The sequence below is a fragment of the Cavia porcellus genome, unplaced genomic scaffold (genome assembly GCF_034190915.1).
Source record: "Cavia porcellus strain 051 isolate PalLab524CR breed Dunkin Hartley unplaced genomic scaffold, mCavPor4.1 scaffold_31, whole genome shotgun sequence".
Lineage (NCBI taxonomy): Eukaryota > Metazoa > Chordata > Mammalia > Rodentia > Caviidae > Cavia > Cavia porcellus.
Window position 1 is genome coordinate 5,387,702 of NW_026947514.1, and position 17,583 is coordinate 5,405,284.

General features: G+C 52.9%; 1 protein-coding gene across 4 annotated transcripts in view; it reads left to right on the plus strand.

The window, feature by feature from the left end:
- Nucleotides 1-783: 783 nt before the first annotated feature.
- The window catches only part of Bcl11b (BCL11 transcription factor B), an 86,881-nt gene continuing 70,081 nt past the window's right edge, over nucleotides 784-17,583 (plus strand). Inside the window, exons 1-2 of one of the 4 annotated variants that reach the window (XM_063241269.1) lie at nucleotides 784-1,873; nucleotides 14,765-15,130. In XM_063241269.1, coding sequence (XP_063097339.1) covers nucleotides 1,816-1,873; nucleotides 14,765-15,130 — 424 coding nt within the window. In that variant the 5' untranslated portion in view covers nucleotides 784-1,815. Of the gene's footprint in view, nucleotides 1,874-14,761; nucleotides 15,131-17,583 lie in introns of all 4 variants that reach the window. The other 3 variants (XM_063241268.1, XM_063241270.1, XM_005000491.4) reach the window with 3 other exon arrangements.

Here is a 17,583-nt window from a genome sequence, read left to right on the forward strand (position 1 = left end):
GCCTTCGCCCCACACTTTGCAGGGACCCTGGTGTTTGCGGGTGGGGCCTCGGTTTGACCCGTAAGAGTTAATGGGGTGAGGGAGGGCACGGGTTTGCGTGAAAATCCCTTGTGAGATGAGATTTAAATAAGGTCCAGATTCTTGTCTCCCGACCCCTCTGTGCTTCTGTCTCTAACCCTAACCTTCCTGCCCGGTGTGGATGGGACACTAGGATTTGTACCACATACTTTTTGGAAGTTTGAGTCCGGTCTCCCCAATGAAACAAAAGTAAAAGCAACCACTTCTCCAGGCCAGGCAAGCACTTGATCCTACCCTCGGAGTGCCGAGGTTCAGCCTAACCCTTTCCACCGCTCCCGCCCCCCAAGTCCACAGGGTGTTTTTTGGGGGTGGGGGTGGGGGTGGAGACTTGCACTGGTATAGTTTACTTCACTCACACGGCACCCCGCCCCCCTTCTCAGGGGGTCTCGCTCCCAGGAGGCAAGGAAGCTTGGAGAATTTCTTTTCTTTAAAAATACCCTGCCAAGCACCCACCCCTCCGGTCCCCCCACTTTTACGCAGTCAGTGCTTGGGGGGATGAGAGGCGCGCACAAAAGCGCGGTTTGCACGTGTGGCCGGCTCGGGCTGCGAGTGTGCGCACGGGCGAGTGTGTGCGCGCGCGCGTGTATGTGTGTGTGTGTGAGTGTGCGTGCGCGCGCGCGTGTCTCTGTGTGTGCTTTCTTGTTCTCTTCCAGGGTACAATGTTAAAAAGCCACCGCTAGTCGCCCCCAGTGCTCCGACTCTCCGGGTCTTTTTGTCTCTAGTGCAGATTAAACGTCACGTCCGCACTTGAACTTGAATTTTATCCCATTGTACAGAGGCAGCCCCAGCCATAGAGAGACCGAGAGCTCCCGGAGAACCCGGACTCCGCCATCTTCACGGTGCCATCTGTAGCTCCCCGTCCGCGCCCGCACCGACCCAGGCGCACCGGGCAGCGGCCCCTGAGCCCCGCTCGCCCTGGGCCCGCGGCGCCGGGGGAGCGCGGGGAGCGAGCGAGCGCTCGGGGACTCGGCAGCCTCCGGCCGGCGCCGGCCCGCCCGCCAGGTGACCTGGGAAGCAGCCGCGCTTGGAGTCCCCCCGAGCCTCGGAAGGGTCAGTCTCCGAGAAAAAAGCAGGCAGCCCGCAGAACACCCAGAAACAAGCGAGCCGCGGCAGTTTTCCATCGCTTTGGGGTTTTTGAGGGGGCGGGGTGAGGGGGTACGAGACAAGTCCCCAAGTTTGCTTTGCTTTTTTTTCTTTGCTTTTGCTTTTTTCTTCTTTTTCTTTTCTTTTTTTATTTGTTTGCATCCCCCCCTTCCCCCTTCTGGTGGAAGTGCGCTTTTCCACCTCCAAGACCCTGAAAGAAAGTGTCAGGAGCCGGTGCAAATCCGGTTTAAGTTAAAGAAGACATTTAGAAGTCCAAGAGGCCAAGCAGTTTGAAGAAGTGTACGAGATTTTTTTTTTCTTCAAAGAATATATTTTTAAAGAAGCCAGGCAGCCCACGACAAGCGACAGCAGTTATTATTATTATTTTTTGTCTCTTATTTTAGACCGAGAGGTCTTTTTCTTTCCTTTTTCTTTTTTGCAAACAAAACAAAACAAACAAACAAACAAAAACAGCGTAGAAGAAGAAAAAGCAAAATAAAGAAGAGGAGGAGGAAGAGAGGGCAAGAGAGGAAGGGGGGGAACACGCACCAACCCGGGCCGAGGAGGAGGCGCGCGGCGGCGGCGGCGGCTCGGACCCTTTCCTGGCCCCATCAGTGCAGCTCTCCGGGCGATGCCAGAATAGATGCCGGGGCAATGTCCCGCCGCAAACAGGGCAACCCGCAGCACTTGTCCCAGAGGGAGCTCATCACACGTAAGTGTCTGCGGCGTGCGTGCGAGCGAGGGGCCGAGGTCGGGGCTCCGGCCGCCCGGGGCTGGGAACACCGAGCCGGGCGCTCCGGGGCCGGCGGAGGCGGCCGAGCCGGCCTGGAGCGTGGCGGGGGGCGAGGGGCCCTAGCAAAGTTTCTCTGCAGCCGGGGGAGTCGCGGCGCCGCGCAGCCGGAGGCGCCCCGGGCTCGGGGGCCTGCGGAGCCGGAGCCGGGTCCGGGCCGGGCAGGGGGCGCGCAGGCGGCAGGAGGCGCGGGTGTGCGCGCCGAGCCCGGCTGGACGCTCGCCCCTCCGAGCGGCGTGTGTGGCGGCGGCGGCGCTGGTGGCGGGGATTGGAGAGGAGGGGGAGGGGGCCGGGGGAGCGGAGGGGGAGGGGGAGCCTGGAAGTGGGGAAAAGTTGGCGAGCGCGTGGGTCCGCGCTGACGGCGCGGGCGGAGGGGACCCGGGTGCGCTCGGAGCTGGGGGAGCCGGGGCCTAGGGCGGCCTCTGGCTGCCGGCTCCCGGTCGGTAGCTGCGCCCAACCCGGCAGGGCGCCGGCCGCGCCGGTCCTAGGATTCCGCAGCCGCCTTTCCCTCCCCTCCTCTTGCTATTTGCAAAAGAATCCAGCTGCGCGGCTGTTTGCCGGGCTCCAGCACCCCCTCCCCTCCTCGTTTCCCCACCTCCGTCTCCTGGGACGATCTTGTCCCCCCCCCCCCACGCCAAAAGGAAGAGGGGTGGGAGAGAAAGGTGGAGGGATTGAAGTTGGTGAAAAATCTACGCCATGTGTAAAAAAAGCAAAAAAAAAAAAAAAAAAAAAAAGATTGACAAGTGGGAGCAGAGAGATGCGCTTGTAAAATAGTAAAGATTTAAAAAAGAAGAAAAACAGAGATATCCATCTTTTATCTGTCTTTCCATCTCAATATCGCTCATCTTCCTATCTAAATAAACAAGGCAGGGCGCAGTGGCGATCCACTGGAGGGAATCGTGTGGGTTTCAGGCCAGTGTGCAGTCAGGCAGCGGGGAGACTCGCAGCCGCTTCCAACGCCCCAGCTGGGTTTATTTTGCAAAGCAAAAGCGAGTGCACGCGGCCCAGGTACGGTGTTCGCGGGCCGGCCCGCCCGGGTCCCCGCGCTGTTGCACCGGGAGGTCGGCTCGCCGCTTCCTCGCCGCGCGCGGACGCGTCCCCGCCGTTCTTTCTGCCGCCGGTGCTTGGGTCGCCGTTGCATTTTTTTCTTTTTTCTTTCTTTCTTTCTTTTTTATTGCAATGGAAATAAAACATCCTCTGGGTGCCATGGAGAAACCGCTCCTGCAATCCTCCGCGCGCCTCGGAGGGTTAGGGCCCGGCTTCCAGCGCAGGAGCTGGAGGAGAAGGCTGCTGCGCGCCCAGCCGCCGCCGCCAAGGACTGGCTGCCGGGCGGCCCGAGAGCCGAATATTTATGTTATATTTTAAAAAATTTAAATAAATAAATAAATATATAAAGGGGTTCTCTCCTCCCCTGAAAACACAGTATAGCAGCCATCTGCTTGGGAGCAGTTGCCGGCTCTCTCCTTTGTTACGGCAGACCCATTAGTAAGAATTTGTGGGTTTATTATTATTATTTGGGGAGGGAGGAATAGATATGAGAGTGGGGTTCTGGGGTCGAGGGATGCCTTTTTGGAGGGAGGGGAGAGGAAATTCTTTTTTTTTTTTCCTGTTGTAACATCAAAGGAGACTTTGCTGGTTGCATTTAAAACAAAATGTTTTGCAACCAGATTTGAGCCTGGCTGGATGAAGGTCCCTCTTGCCAGTTGACATTTTGTTCCTTTACCAAGCTACAGCCAGCCGTTGCCCGTGCCACCCCTTAGATGGGATGGCTGTGCAAGCGCCTGGACTTGCAGGCGCCTCATTTCTCCAGCAGGCAATTGGCCTCATGGAGCCCCTTTATAATTGCAAGGGTTGTTTTTGAGGTGGGGGCAGTGGGGGGGGGTCAGGGAGTGGGGAGATGCTGGGGGTGCATTGCAAAGGTGACAGCTGCCATGTAAGCCAGGCACGTCTGCAGTGGTAAGGGGAAAAGGGGCAGGTAGGTTTGTTCAGCCTTTGCTGTCCCCTCTCCCGGCATCCCTGGGACAGCAGGAGAGAGCTCTGGCCAGAAGCACTGGTGGCAGCTGCGCATGGGGGCGAGGGGTGCCTGCTGCAACCTCCTTCCAGGCTGCGTGTGTTCCCTGCCTCTCAGCCTCTCGAGTGGCCGGGAAAGCCAGCTGACACCGGGGAGATGGCAAGGAGACAGAGCGGCAAAGAGTGGCGAGGAGAACACAGCCATCCTGCCGGTCTTCAGGGGCACAGGGAGCCCCGTGTTTGTGCAGGGGTTTAAGCAGGGATAGTGGTCCAACCAGTTCTCAGACAAGGCTACTTATTATCCCCCAGCAGCTGGCTTTTCGGTCTGTCCTGTGCAACCCCAGCAGGGAAAAGACAGGAAAGGATGCAGTGGAGGCTGCAGGGCCTGGGGATGTGCCTGTGTGTGAATGAGGCTGCAGCCTTGGATTTGGGGTGCTGTGGAGCCCCAGTTAGCAAAAACAGGTCCTGTCTGTCACAGCCCCTGCCTGGGGTTCACATTTAAGATTGAAAATGTGGAAGCAGCCGCCTGAAATGAGGCAGCATCTTTATCAGTTGGTCGGCAGCCTGCAGACCTGTGGGGCAGCAGCCTTGGGTCTCCAAGATGATGTAATTTGCAATGGCTGATGACCCGGGAAGTCAGAAGAGGCCACGAATAGCATCCGTTAACTTGGGGTGGGGTGGCGGTGGTGGGGAGAGGCTCCCTGAGGAGCAGCTAGTTTACAGACAGGGCCTGGGAGGAGAGGACTGAGGTGGAAAGAGTAGGAGACAGCTGGGAGACAGACGAAAGCCTGGGCTCCTGGTTTGTTTCAAAACGTTTGATCCAGATGGATATGGCTTTTAAAACCAGAGGACAGGGACAGCTATTAATAAAAACAAACACAACAACAGAGCGGTCATCAGGAAAGGGGAGGCGAGGTAGGCAGCAGTTGACCAGGCAGAGGAAGAGCTGTGAGCCTCAGAACCAGGCAGGGCCAGGGTGAGAGGGAAGCAAGTATTGTCCGGTCTATGGCAGGACACGAGATTTTCCCAGAGAAAACAAGATGCCCACGGTCAGTGACACGACCCCCACAGTGGGGTGGGTTTCCTGGGGGAGATGAGCGGTTTTCTGTATGAATTCATGATGTTGCAAAAACAGTGCGAGCGAGACCCAAGATTGGACTCAGAAGTTAGGCTGCGTTGACTCCATGGTTGCCTCTCAAATTAGGTTCTGCAGCTGCTGAGGGTTGTGAAGGTGGCGGTCCTCACAGTGCCTCACACACCTCCCTAGGGTCCAGCGTGTCCCCAACGGTCCACTTAGCTTTCAAGACGAGGCCTCTGGTAAATTGGATGAGGCATGGGCCCTCTTCCGCTTGCTTTCTTTTTTTGGTAGCTGGTGGGGGCAGTGATGTTGGTCTCCCTTCTGCACAGAAGGGAAGCCCATATCATTAGAAGTGTGATATGTCAGCTGCGCTGATTCCATGGGAGAATAAAAATGTGTTCATCAAAGGTGTTATGCCAGGCTGATTTTATTCATTTGTAATTCACACCTGAGAGAAAACAGCCGCGAGCATATTTTAACAACCCCTAATATTTTTAAAGGGTATTTTCCCCCCCTGACTTGAAGATTTATACAAGTGCATATTTCTTTCTTTTGGAGACAGGAGGAGGAGGTTGCTATCTGATTGTGTCTTGGCCTTGGCGATTTTTGTCTGACCATCAAAATACTTAGTAGTAGAGAATGGATCGTTTCAACAGCCTTGGGGTGAATTCAGTTGTTTTTTTCTTAGAACCACAGGGTGGGGAACAGAGTTAAAGTGTTGGGTGAGATGCCCTGGTGGTCATCTCTTTCGGGGCTGACTGAAGGCAAGGCCAGCTTTGGGAGCATTTGACAATAATGAGAAGACTGTCTCAGGTGACATGGGGCTGCAGTCGAATTACAAATCCCAGGTTCTGACTGCTACGGGCCGTTGTAGCCGAACTGAGCTCCCGTACCATCTTGCGGCTTAGAACCCGGCCTCCCCATGCATGCCACACCTCTCTTATCTTGATGGCTTTGCATTGCCGGCTGGCTGCTCCTTGTGATAAAATACTTTCCAAGATAAACTTTTTCCGTGGCGTTGGCTGCAGTGGACAGCCAGCCTGCAGCGCAGCCGGCCCGGCGTGCCGGGCGCTAGGGGGAGCTCGGTGCCCGTGTCTTGCGAGCCGGCGCCTGGCTCGGTGGCTGGGAGCCCGTCCATCAGCCGAGCGGCAGTTTACGGTGCTGCAAAATGTCTTAAGTGTGAAGTTGTAATATTGATTTTCCTGCAGAGATTCGTGCAGGACAGAATGAGAATATAAGTTTGAGAAATCTATTTTCAAGCAATCGCCATTGATTTACAAGCCCTCCTCCCTTGGCAGATGGGGGCTTTTTCTTTAATTTTCTCTTTCTCCTCCTCTCCTGTTTTTCCTTTTCCTTTTTTCTCTTTTTTTAAAACAATTAAAACGGTTAGTTTTGAATGAGTGTGCTCGCTCCGCTGTGCCTGCGCTCTTGACGTTTTGAAAATTGTCTTCTGTCGTGAAGCATGTGGGAGCCCCAGCCTGGGGTGTGGGAGGAATGTCTTATCAATGTCCCTTCCTGGGTCCTGGATAGCACAGCCAGGTCACACCCAGAATCAGCCGCTGCTTCGGGGCATCGTACACCAGCTCAGCTTGGTGAATGGAAATCCTTTTAGCTCAGATTTTATAGCACTTGGATCCTCAGTGCTTGTATTAGGTAATGTTCCCACTGTACTAAAGGAAACGGCAGTATTCCCCAAAGATACAAAATGCCAACTCAAATTACGTGTAAAACTTTGTTTGAGAGGAGTGTGTGCTGCTGGAGTCAGGCTTGGTGAGACCACTGGCCTGGCGTGGTCTCCTCCGTGGACGGCACTTAATGAGCCCGCTTCTCTCCTAAACATTGTCACTTGGTGTGGGGGATATAGGTGCTCAGATCACATGAGCTCTGGGTCCATAATGCCTTCTCTCCCAAGTTCAAGCACTCTGTAGACAGCGCAGCAATCCTGAGTCCCACGCTCGAGCTCAGGATAGGAGCAGAAGAGGTTGCCCTGCAACAGGAAGAGGGCTTTATTCTAACCTGAAAGAGAAATAAATTAGGTCAGACAAAAGCCTTGCACTGTCGTCAGCTGTAGAAAGAGGGCCAGCCATTTATCTGATGATTTCTCTACTTCACTGAATGATCGAACGGAGCCAGTCGTGAGCCGGCAATGGCAGCGAGCTCTCCTGGACGGCTAACTCAGAGGCCAGGAGGCACTGTCCCCCCGAAGGCTTGGGCCAGGGAGTGACCTCTGGCTTGCAGAAAGCTGTTTTGAAAAATTCAGTTTAGAGACCTCCATTTGCTTTTTTTAAACTTTAGAACTAGGGTTTGCTCACCAACTGTGACTACACAGACTGCAGACATGGAATACAAATAAATATATATGTATTTATATATATGGGGAGGGAGGAGATGGGCTCCTTTGGGAACTGTCTTCCACCTCCACTGGCTGTAGGAAGGACCCTCTGGGTGCCTGGTTAGCCCTCACCTATAGCTCAAACTCTCCAAAGACTTTGGCTTCTCAGTTAATGCTAGGGCCACATCTGGAATGGAGAGGAAAATAAATAGTCTTTGGGGACTGTGGCCTGCACCAGGCAGCCAGGTTATTGATGCTGGCTGAGCAGTCTTCCCTGAAGATGGTTCACGCTGTGGACACACTGATACGTATTTTAATAGGGAGGGGACACAGAAGAAGTCCAGGGATAAACATCCCTGTCACCCAGCTGCTCTGGGCATGGCTTGGAAGCACTCTGTTTACTCACATGACCTGACCTGGGGTCTCCTGTGCTCTGTGCTGTCCCTGCCTGCTCGCACAAGGCTGCCTCCCAGGTCCAGAGAGCCCATGTCATGAGGTCTGTTTGCATTTCTGATGCACTCCTCCCAGCCAGGGCTGGCTGTCGACTGCCTCCCTGGCTCGGTGGCTTTCCCCAGGATGTGTGTAGAAATGCCGAGAGCAGGCTGTTGGGAGACAGAGATATCAGGAGGACACTTGAGCCCCGTCAGGAGCCGGCGAGGAGGGGGGGCCAGCAGAGCAGCCTCGCTTTGGCCGGCTGAGGTGACAGTAGATCGAGGCCTGATGAACAGTGCTGCGTTCTCGGGGACTTGCGTCCGGCACTTTGACACATGCCAGTCTTTTGTGTGGTTGCTGAAATTCAAGAAATCCCTTCTTTTTTCTTTCTTGGTGGCAGCTGATTATTTGCTTGGGTGTTGAGTTAGCTAGCCTGAGCTATTTGACTGTAATCAAACCCCAGACCACACAAAATTAAGTAACCTCAAAGTAAAAAGAGAGAGAGAAGGAAGAAAAAACCCTTCTGTTTTTACATAACTTTTTTATGACCCCCTTCCACTGAACTGCTGAAATACAAATACATTTGTGAACCATTCTAATGAGTCCATTAAAACAACATGCAGAAATGACTGGGGAAAGTTGAATCCAATGTTACTGTGATTAATGTGTGTCTCAAATGGATGCCCCGTAAGAATTAAAAAAAAAAAAAAAAAAAAAAAAGGATCGTGTTTAAATCTCTCCCTTGGAAATGAGATTTGGGAAGCAATTCTTGTCCTTGGGGTCTAGCCGTCGGGCTCTGAGAATCTGAATTCCTCTAGCTAGTGCCGTGTGCCCTATGGAAATCCCTTTCTGCCCGCACCTTTGAAAAAGCATAACATTAAATAAAACAAATCTCTTCATTTGGTCAAAAAGAATGCTTTTATATCATATCATTATAAGCCCCGTTGTGGCTGTGAGGATTTAGGGCATTTGCAGTTTTATAGAAGAGTGTGTTTGGAAGGTTTTCTGTAGCGGTAAGTCTTTTTCCTTTTTTTTTCTTTTAAGCAGCTATTTTATTTATCAAAACATAGGTCACTTCATTCCAGTTGTTGCAGACTTAGCTTTTTATTTGTAACCTTTTGGTAATGGCCTGGATTGGTGAGTACACCTGAATGTGGCTTTCATGAGTTATTTACTTCTTTTTCTGATCCTTGGTTTGATGACATGCAGATTCCTGAGCTCAGTTTTCAGGGTTCTAGGAGGGCATGTGCCGTGGAGCAGGGGGCTGGCCTCAGTGTGTAGAAGTGCTGAATTTACTTTGCAGGGAGCTGTTCTTATGCTGTCCAAGTTCTGCCACAACCAAGCTAGAGTTTCCAGGACAGCCTGTATCCAGAGCTTAGGGCAGGGGTGCAGGTGGTGGAGTCCCCAAACACGGCCTGATTTGCCCATCTGGAGTCCGTCCAACAGGGCCCAGTGAGTGGGGTTCTCCCTGGAACCTCTTCACCAGCTCAGGAATCCCCACTTTCCTGGAATTCAGGGCCTGGCCAAGTCGGCCAGAATCCTGGTCACTTTCCCAGGAGGAGAGCTCCATATTGGGTATTAGGTTTTGCCCTGGCTGCTTTCTCGGTCTTCCCTCCAGATGTCAGAAATGGTGACAGTTTTGCTCGGGGCTTGTGCTCCATGGTTGGTTTGGAGTACCCGGTGCGGTGGTGGCCTTGAGATACGCCCGTCCCTCCATGGAGGTGACGGTGGTGGACCTCCTTTGGAAAGTCTCAGGGAGGTGCAGGGTTGTGACACCCGGAGCAGGCTGGACTCCTCAGACTGGCCCAGTGGGCAGTGGCTGGGGGAGGAGGCTTTCTGCTTTGTGCCCTGCCTGGCTGACCCTCCCCAGCCTCTCGCCCGGGGTCCTACCCTCCCTGGCCGCCTGCGGACACCCCTCCTAGCACGGGCCTGGCTCTTGCCTTGCTTCCTTCTCTGCCGGGCACTTCATTATTTCCTCAGTGGGGAGCACTTCATAAAATCTCTTGTCGTACCTTTAAGCGTCATCTAGCTGTAGATTATTTTCTCCACCAAGAATTGATTCCTGCTCTCTCCCAGTCCCTCCTCCCCTGCCCCTCCCCATGGTTGTTATTTTCCCTTGGATCCAATAAATTAAAAATTGATGGCAGCTCAGAAAATGTTGTGCTCCGGCGAGGGCGCGTGCCGGTGCCGGTTCAGTGTCGCCCGGAGCCTCAGCCCCTCCCGACCGCTCACGCTCTCGCTCTCGCTCTCGGGGAGGAGAATAAAAAGATTCCTCTGCAGATCATTGGGAAGCATGGGCTGGCTGTGGTGGCTCCGTCTTCGCAGGAAGCAGGTGTAAAGTCTCCAGTCGGATGCGGAGCTGGGCGGATGGATGCGGAACATTTCTTGTAAACACGCATACATATCACGATGGCGGCTGTGACGTTGGTGGCACAGGATTTTAAGAGCCTGGCATCCCTCCCCCCACCTTTCCCCCTCCTTACCTCCCCCATCACAGAAACAATAATTCTGCATCTATTTCTCCTGCATGATGGGTGAAGCCATTGCAGACAGATATTTAGATTTGAGTCGACACGGGAAAGGAAACATGAGCTTGTGCACTGTGTTTGCGGCAGGGGTACATACCCTGGCTCTGGGGACAGTGAGAGCCTGACCTCTTGGCTGGGATGCCCAGGACAGGTGCAGGGCCATTTGTAGAGTTGGACATTGGCGAGTAGGGCGCTTGGAGGTGCATGTTGGGGACTTGCTGGCCAGGTAAGGCCTTTCCGAGCCCTGGAGGAAGCTGGGGCTGCTGGCTGCCAGCGTTCCCCTGTCTTTCCATTTCTGTCTTCTGCTCCAGATTCCCTCACAGCAGAACTGAGACACGGGGAAGTTTGTCTTAGCATCAAGTGCTTCCCCCCACCACTTAACCACGATGCCCATTATTATCTGTGAAGCCTGATTTCATTGCTTCTAAATGCGCTTACCAGCTGGGAGGAGGCCCAGCCTTGTAAATAAAATGTGGTTTTGTTGTAAAAGAAAAATCTAACTCGTGTGTGTGTGTGTGTGTGTAAATATATATTTTTTTCATGCACTTTAGGATTTAACACTTAGAGCTCTCTCCGGTCGTCCAACATGTAACATTTGAGCAGGTCGCCTGCTGCACCCATTCATTCCTCCTCTGAATGAGTCAACATTTTAGCAACTGCTCTGCTTTATCAGACTCACAGTATGTGGGGAATAGGAATGCTTTGCAGGGTTGCCTGGCACTTGGGGAACTGTTCACGAAAGCACATAGTGTCTTAGAGGAAGACCTCATCTTTGCCTTGGTTTTGAAAGCCTGGCTTTGCTGAATGAGGCTGCAGGAGGGCCTGGGGGTTGGTCTCTTTGCTGGTGTTTTGTCTGCTTTGGGTGCCAGGGCTGACCGGCTGCGTGTCCCTGCAGAGGCCTGGTCCTTGGAGGTACCCAAACTCAGGTGTCTATGGGCAGAAGAGGAGGTTTCCCACGGGTCCACACTCTTCCTCCTTGTTGCTTTCAGAGCTTGGTGCTCTGTCCTTCTCTCTTATTATTGATACAGTTCTAGGAAGGGACACACACACACACACACACACACACACACACACACACCCTGCACCACACATGCACACGCGCATACACGCACCCTACATGCCGGGCCCAGTATCCGCCTGCCAGCGGAAATGAAACCACAGCATTTAGGGTGTCTCTGGAGGCCTCCAGCTGGAGCCTGCAGGCCCAAAGCTGGTCCACCTGCTGGGACCCACAAGTTGTGTGGTTTGGGGGTTGCCTGCTGCCCGAACACAGGGGGCCACCGTGCCACCTTCCTCAGGAATGTCACGCAACAGCAGGTCAAAGCTCAGAGCCCCACAACCTGGGGTGGGGGTGGAGAGGACACCCCTTCTCAGGAGTTGGCAGGGGGAGCACCCCATCATCTTAGGGAGTTTAACTTCAATGCTGAAAGTGCGAGGGAAGGGAGGTTTTTTTTTTTTCCTTTTGGAAGGGGTCTGGTTCCTTTTCCTGTCGGCGTCCCTGGAAGCCCTGAGTTGGAGTGTGGCTGTCGGGGGACTCGATAGTGAAATCCCAACCACAGCACAGTAACCATTGCCGGGGACGGTCAAACTCAATTACCAGGGATCACAGGACCTGCTGCACAAGGAAAGTGAAAAGGCAGAGCTGCCAGAGAAGGGAAGGAATACCAGATGTTACCAAAAAAAAGGCAACAAAAGAAGCTGTGGTACAGTCTTGGCAAAGGGAGTAACTGGAGACAGAGAGGGATGCTTGGGAACAGGCAGAGGTGGCCTTTGCTAATTTTAAATTAGTCTGTGTTTCTTCTGAATTGGAAAATGCATTTCAAATTTTGTCGCTCCCAGCTCCTAGCAGAGAGAGGAGATATTCATGCTTGTGAGAGCTCCTACCCAGGAGGGCGGAGGTAGCTGCAAAGGTTAATAAAAAACAATTTTAGAAAGTCCACTGAAGATGCAGTTAACCCTCGGAAGGGATGATCCAGTTGGGAATGTGGGTTTGTCGGGGCTGTTGTGATCCCCTGGCAGCCTGCTCAGGGGTGGCATTTAAAACCGTCCCAGGGGCTGCCCTTCAGTTTCATTTGAATTCTCAATTTCGTTTTGTCTTTTTATTTTTTAAAATTTTTTTGCTTTTTAGCTCACTTCCTTTGTGCTTTTTTTTTTTTTTAACAAAACAATATTTTGACATCCTCCTCCCATTTATTAGTGCTCTTTCTCTAGAAATGGCGCACAATACATCCTTATATTTCTAAAGAACTGTTTGCACAGTCTTCTCCTTTGGCTCTGAAATTCTGTATATGTAATTGGTAATTAAAGGTGCGAGCTTTTCAATATAAACAGTATTGCTCAATGTTAGATCGTTAAAGGAAAAAGAGGCACCGAATAATTACCTTTTATGTTCTGACAAACCGTTCGCAGGAATCCAGTCTCTCCCTCGAACCGCTGTTCAGCGAGAAGGTTGTGATTACATTCTAACCAGAGCAAAGCATCTTTTCATAAAATAAATTGGTAAATTAATTATGTAGCATTGTCTTGGAACTCCTTTTTAAGTAAACTCCGATTTCTTTTTAAAGTGTAATTAATGGTTTCTGGGACACGGCTTTGTGAGCACTGTTTCTTTACCTTGTCGGACCTTTCTTTTTTTGTTCGTGATCTGCACACGACAGGACGTTTAGGATTTTTCCTGGGCTGCAGGGTGTTTTTGTCCTGCCACGTCGCTGATGCATTTCCGTGTTTAATTCTGTGGGGGCCCTGCCTGCTTTACCGGAACCACGGGCAGGGCTTCCCATCGCAGATTCCCCCTCGGCGATACCTGCGCCCCCCGCTACGGCCACTTCCATGTCACGCGGCGTGGACTCAGTGGGTTTTTCACCCCGGCTCTCCTAGGCCCCACAAGCCTGTGTTAGAAAACACACAGCAGTGATTTATAGGGAGGATGGAAGATGCCACAGAATTTTTTCCTTAAATTATCTGTTCTTTGGCTCTGGCCTCCAGTAACTTCACTGCCACGGAATGCTGTTTCCTGCTTTCCACTCCTGGTCCTCGAGCCTCTGTGGTTTTCGATCCGCACAGCTTTAAGGGTTACCTGTCTGCTCGGCTTTCGGACCTGTGGTTCTCTGAAGCCCCCCACCACTTGTGTTTTCTACACCACTGCTGACACTGACTCTTGAGAAACTCGAAGCCAAGTGTGCTGGCTCCGAGGGGCACACAAAGCCTCCTCCGTACTGTCCACTTCCCTTTAGCGATGACACTTTCAGCGGCGGAGTGTTTCAGTTTTTCCCCCGAGGCGGTGGCTGATTTCTGGGGCATTTATTAGCTTCCAAATATTGGGGTCCGATGCCCTCCACAAAACAAAATAAAACAGGCCCCTCCCAAACCCAGCAAACAAAACTCAACAACAAGAGGAAATGCACCAACTGCTAAAGAGATGGGAAAGCCTGTAGCCTACTGAAATGTGCTTTGAAACGTGCCAGGAAACGCTTTTGGGGTCTGAAGATATTTTTTCTTTTTTGGGGGGGTTGGGGGTGGGAGAGGTGGAAATAAAGCCAACCTCGGAAAAGGGGCAGTGGGGAGCTGAGGACACAGCCAGGGCGGCGGGCCGGAGCACAGCGCTGGCAGCCCTGCCAGCTCCCCTCCGCAAGCAGGCCCGCTCTGGAGTCTTGTCTGTGGCTTTGTTTTTCCTTCCCATATTTTTTGGAACCTGACACTCACTTGTTGCTCTCTGAGCATGTGGGCCTTTTTCTTTTTTTTTTCCTCCCCGAAGGACTGGCCCTCTGACGCACCAGTCTGGGTTTCTGTTTTCTAGTCTGGTGTGCGGCCAGGCCTCAGGTACAGGAATGCAAGGGGGGCAGACATGAATGGGGAGAACATGACATGAATGAAGGCCCTGGGGCAGGGAGGTGGCAGCTCCTGCCCCAGCTGGGTGACACGTCTCTAGCTCACTGCCTCTCAGCCTGGGCTGCCCACTGGAATCATTTAGGGCTTCCTGGGAAATGCTCATGTCTGGTTTCCAGTGCAATTGATCTGGGGTGCTGCTGCCTGGGTGCTGGGGTTCTTCAAAACTCCCAGGTGATGCTGAGATCCTTCGAAGGCCACTGATACTGAGAGCACCCAGGATATGTGGTGTGTGCGTTTGTGCACATGTTTGGTGTGTGTGTACATACTTGTGCTCTCAGGCTATGTAGGGGGATGTTAGTAAGCAGTAAGGTCACCTCTACTTAAGTGCTAACCCTCGGGAGCTGGGTTGTTGCTCCCGGAGCCTCAGCTTGCCCGTCCGTCGTGGGCCAGTGCTGGGCAGACCTGATGAGGTCCAGCGGCCAGCGGCGGAGGGCACCCGCTTCTTGGTGGGGAAAGGAGGGGTGGAAGGAGCGCTGGGTGCTTGTGATCGCCTAAGCCCATCTGTCTTCTCTGCCCCTCCCCTGTCTCCTTTCTGTCTGCAGCAGAGGCTGACCATGTGGAGGCTGCCATCCTCGAGGAAGACGAGGGTCTGGAGATAGAGGAGCCCAGCGGCCTGGGGCTGATGGTGGGTGGCCCCGACCCTGACCTGCTCACCTGTGGCCAGTGTCAGATGAACTTCCCCCTGGGGGACATCCTGGTTTTTATAGAGCACAAGAAGAAGCAGTGTGGCGGCAGCCTGGGTGCCTGCTATGACAAAGGCCTGGACAAGGGCAGCCCGCCACCCTCCTCACGCTCTGAGCTCAGGAAAGTGTCTGAGCCGGTAGAGATCGGGATCCAGGTGACCCCCGATGAAGATGACCACCTGCTGTCACCCACGAAAGGCATCTGCCCCAAGCAGGAGAACATTGCAGGTATGGACGTTGCGCTCACCTGGTTGCTGTCAAAGCCACCTGCCGGGTCCTGCGCCCTCAGTCTGAGAGCTTCGGTGCTGGGGGAGGCCTGGGAGTTTCCAGGATGGCCTCTGGGCCACTGGTGGGGGCTCCACCCTCCTGAGGACCCACCATTCAGGTGACCCCCTGAAGGAGACAGGCCTGGGCTCAGAGAGGCCCAGCTGGGCTCTGTTGGTTGACTTGCTTTGGCTGAGGGCATCTACCTGGGAGCCTCCTCCCAAGGTGGTCAGGAGCTTAGGTAGAAATTTGGAAGTCTATTTGTCCTTCCCTTTGTTGGTGATTTTGGAGTGGCTTCCTTGGGCCTAGTTTTGGTGCCAGACTTGGGTTGGAATCTGTTCTTTACAATCGAGACGCGTCAGTTTCCCTGTGTCTAAAATGGAGCTAAGGAACCTAAGCTTGAGAGGACCACTGTGAGGACTAGGAAGAGGTCGAGAGTGGTGGTGAGTGGCTGGGAGCCACTTAGGACTGGGAGCACTCATCTCCTTTGCTGCCTCTGAACTCAGCTTCCTGTCTGTGTCAAGAAGGGGTAGGCTGCTTCTTGTGTTGCATGACTTAAGCATAGGGCTGGGGAGGGTTGTGGGAACTATCGGAGTGCTGTGCCCTTGGGGAGTTGGACATGCCCTTGGGCACGCCCACCTGGCTGACCTGGACAGCTGGTCTTACCACCTGCAGAACAGGTGTGGGCCTCCCTTTGAGGTGCAGCTCATCATGGGACTGCGCACCGAATCCTGCTTTCTCCGCCACTCCGGGGAGCCTCTGCTCTGCAGGCAAACCTGAGCGTTTGCTCCTGGTTTATACTTCCGGTCCCGGAAGGCCTTCCCATGTGCCCTAAAAGTGGCAGCCTATCCTGGAGCAGGCATGCATCAGAGGTCACTCAGATGAGGGTTTCAATGCTGCTGGGGAGGATTGACTTGGGGTTGAGCACTCTAGGAGTTCGAGCCTCAGTTTCCCCATTTGTCCACAGTGAATGAGACTCTCAGGAAGGATTCCATAAATGATTTGCCAGTGGAACTTTTCTCTCCAGGGCCCGCTTTTCTCTGTAGCATGCAAGTAGGTAGCTGCCTGGGAAAATGCGTGGCTGGATCCCCATGGGTCTGGGCCCTGGAACCTGTTGCGAGCACCGGATGCTCCTGGAGGGGAGACAGATGGCTGTGGGTGAGGACCACCTGTCACCTCTGAGGCAGTCAGGGTCACACAGCAACTCCCATCCAACACTGTGGCTCCAGGCCTCACTTTACCCTTCTGCACATGGGGTGAAGGGGGAGACCTGCAGATTCCTACAGGTACCTGCTGGGTTCTCCTGGAGCTGCGCAGATCTGTGTGACTGCAGGGCCGAGCCAGCAGGCGAGAAGTTCCCTTCTCTGTGTTTTCTGACCCTGGGATGAGTACCCCAGGGTCGGTGTGTAAACCCCTTTCAGCGTGGCCTCGGCCAAGGACACTCGTCCCCTCTCTGGTTTCCTTGCACGACTTGGCAGCTTTTGCCCTAAGCGTCTCTCATCCTCTGCACATCGTAGGTGCTTCCCAGCTCCGGGCCGTGGATTAGGGGGGAGGTTTGCTCAAGAAAGTGGCTAAATGTGATTTCATAAAAGGCAAAGTTAATCCCCCGGGAGCTTTGTCCTCCTCCTGTGGCCCTCCCGCCTCCTGGTTTTTTTCTTTCTTTTTGGGGAGTAATATTTGCAGCAGCCTACAGTATTTTTATTTTATGTGTAATGAAAGATATTCTTGGCCTTTCTGTTCAGCAACAGGACGAATGGATTTCTTCATTCTCGAAGAAATATGTAAAATAATCCCTTAGAAGTCTAAAGAGATATGTTTGTTTAAAGCATTTAAAATGTTATTTTAATCAAAGGCACAAAACAGTCTGCGTGCTGTGTCAGCTATGCCGACCATTCCATTTTAACAAACCACCACGCATCCCTTTCTAGTTCCCGATTTTCCTATTTCCCTCCCTGCTCTGGTCCCAACTTTTCTCTCCTTGCCTTTTTAAAAATTTAATAAAAAAAGGGGAAAGATTAAAGAATAAAACTTCAGTGGCTCAAATGTGTAAAGTAATTTAATATGGTGGGAGCATTAATTATTTTAGCTTAATTGAATTCTGAGGACTGCCGCCCTTGCAGTTTTGCAGACAAGCCCTGTTTATTATTTCTCTGTGTAGATTAACAGTAAAGGAAACACAGATAACTTTCAGTTATTTATTGTAAAATAAATGTGTCAATTCATGTGTAAAGCAAGCTGCTCAAAGATAATTGAGTCTTTATATTTTAAGAGGGGACGAGGAGTCTTGTGTGCTTTTCCACCAGGGCTTCCGGAAATCCGCACAGCTGCCACCCATGCCCCTGCCTCCGCTGGCTTTGCGGGACCCTCAGCGCCTGCCTCCCACCGTGGCTCCACGGTGTCCCACAGACCCTCCAGGC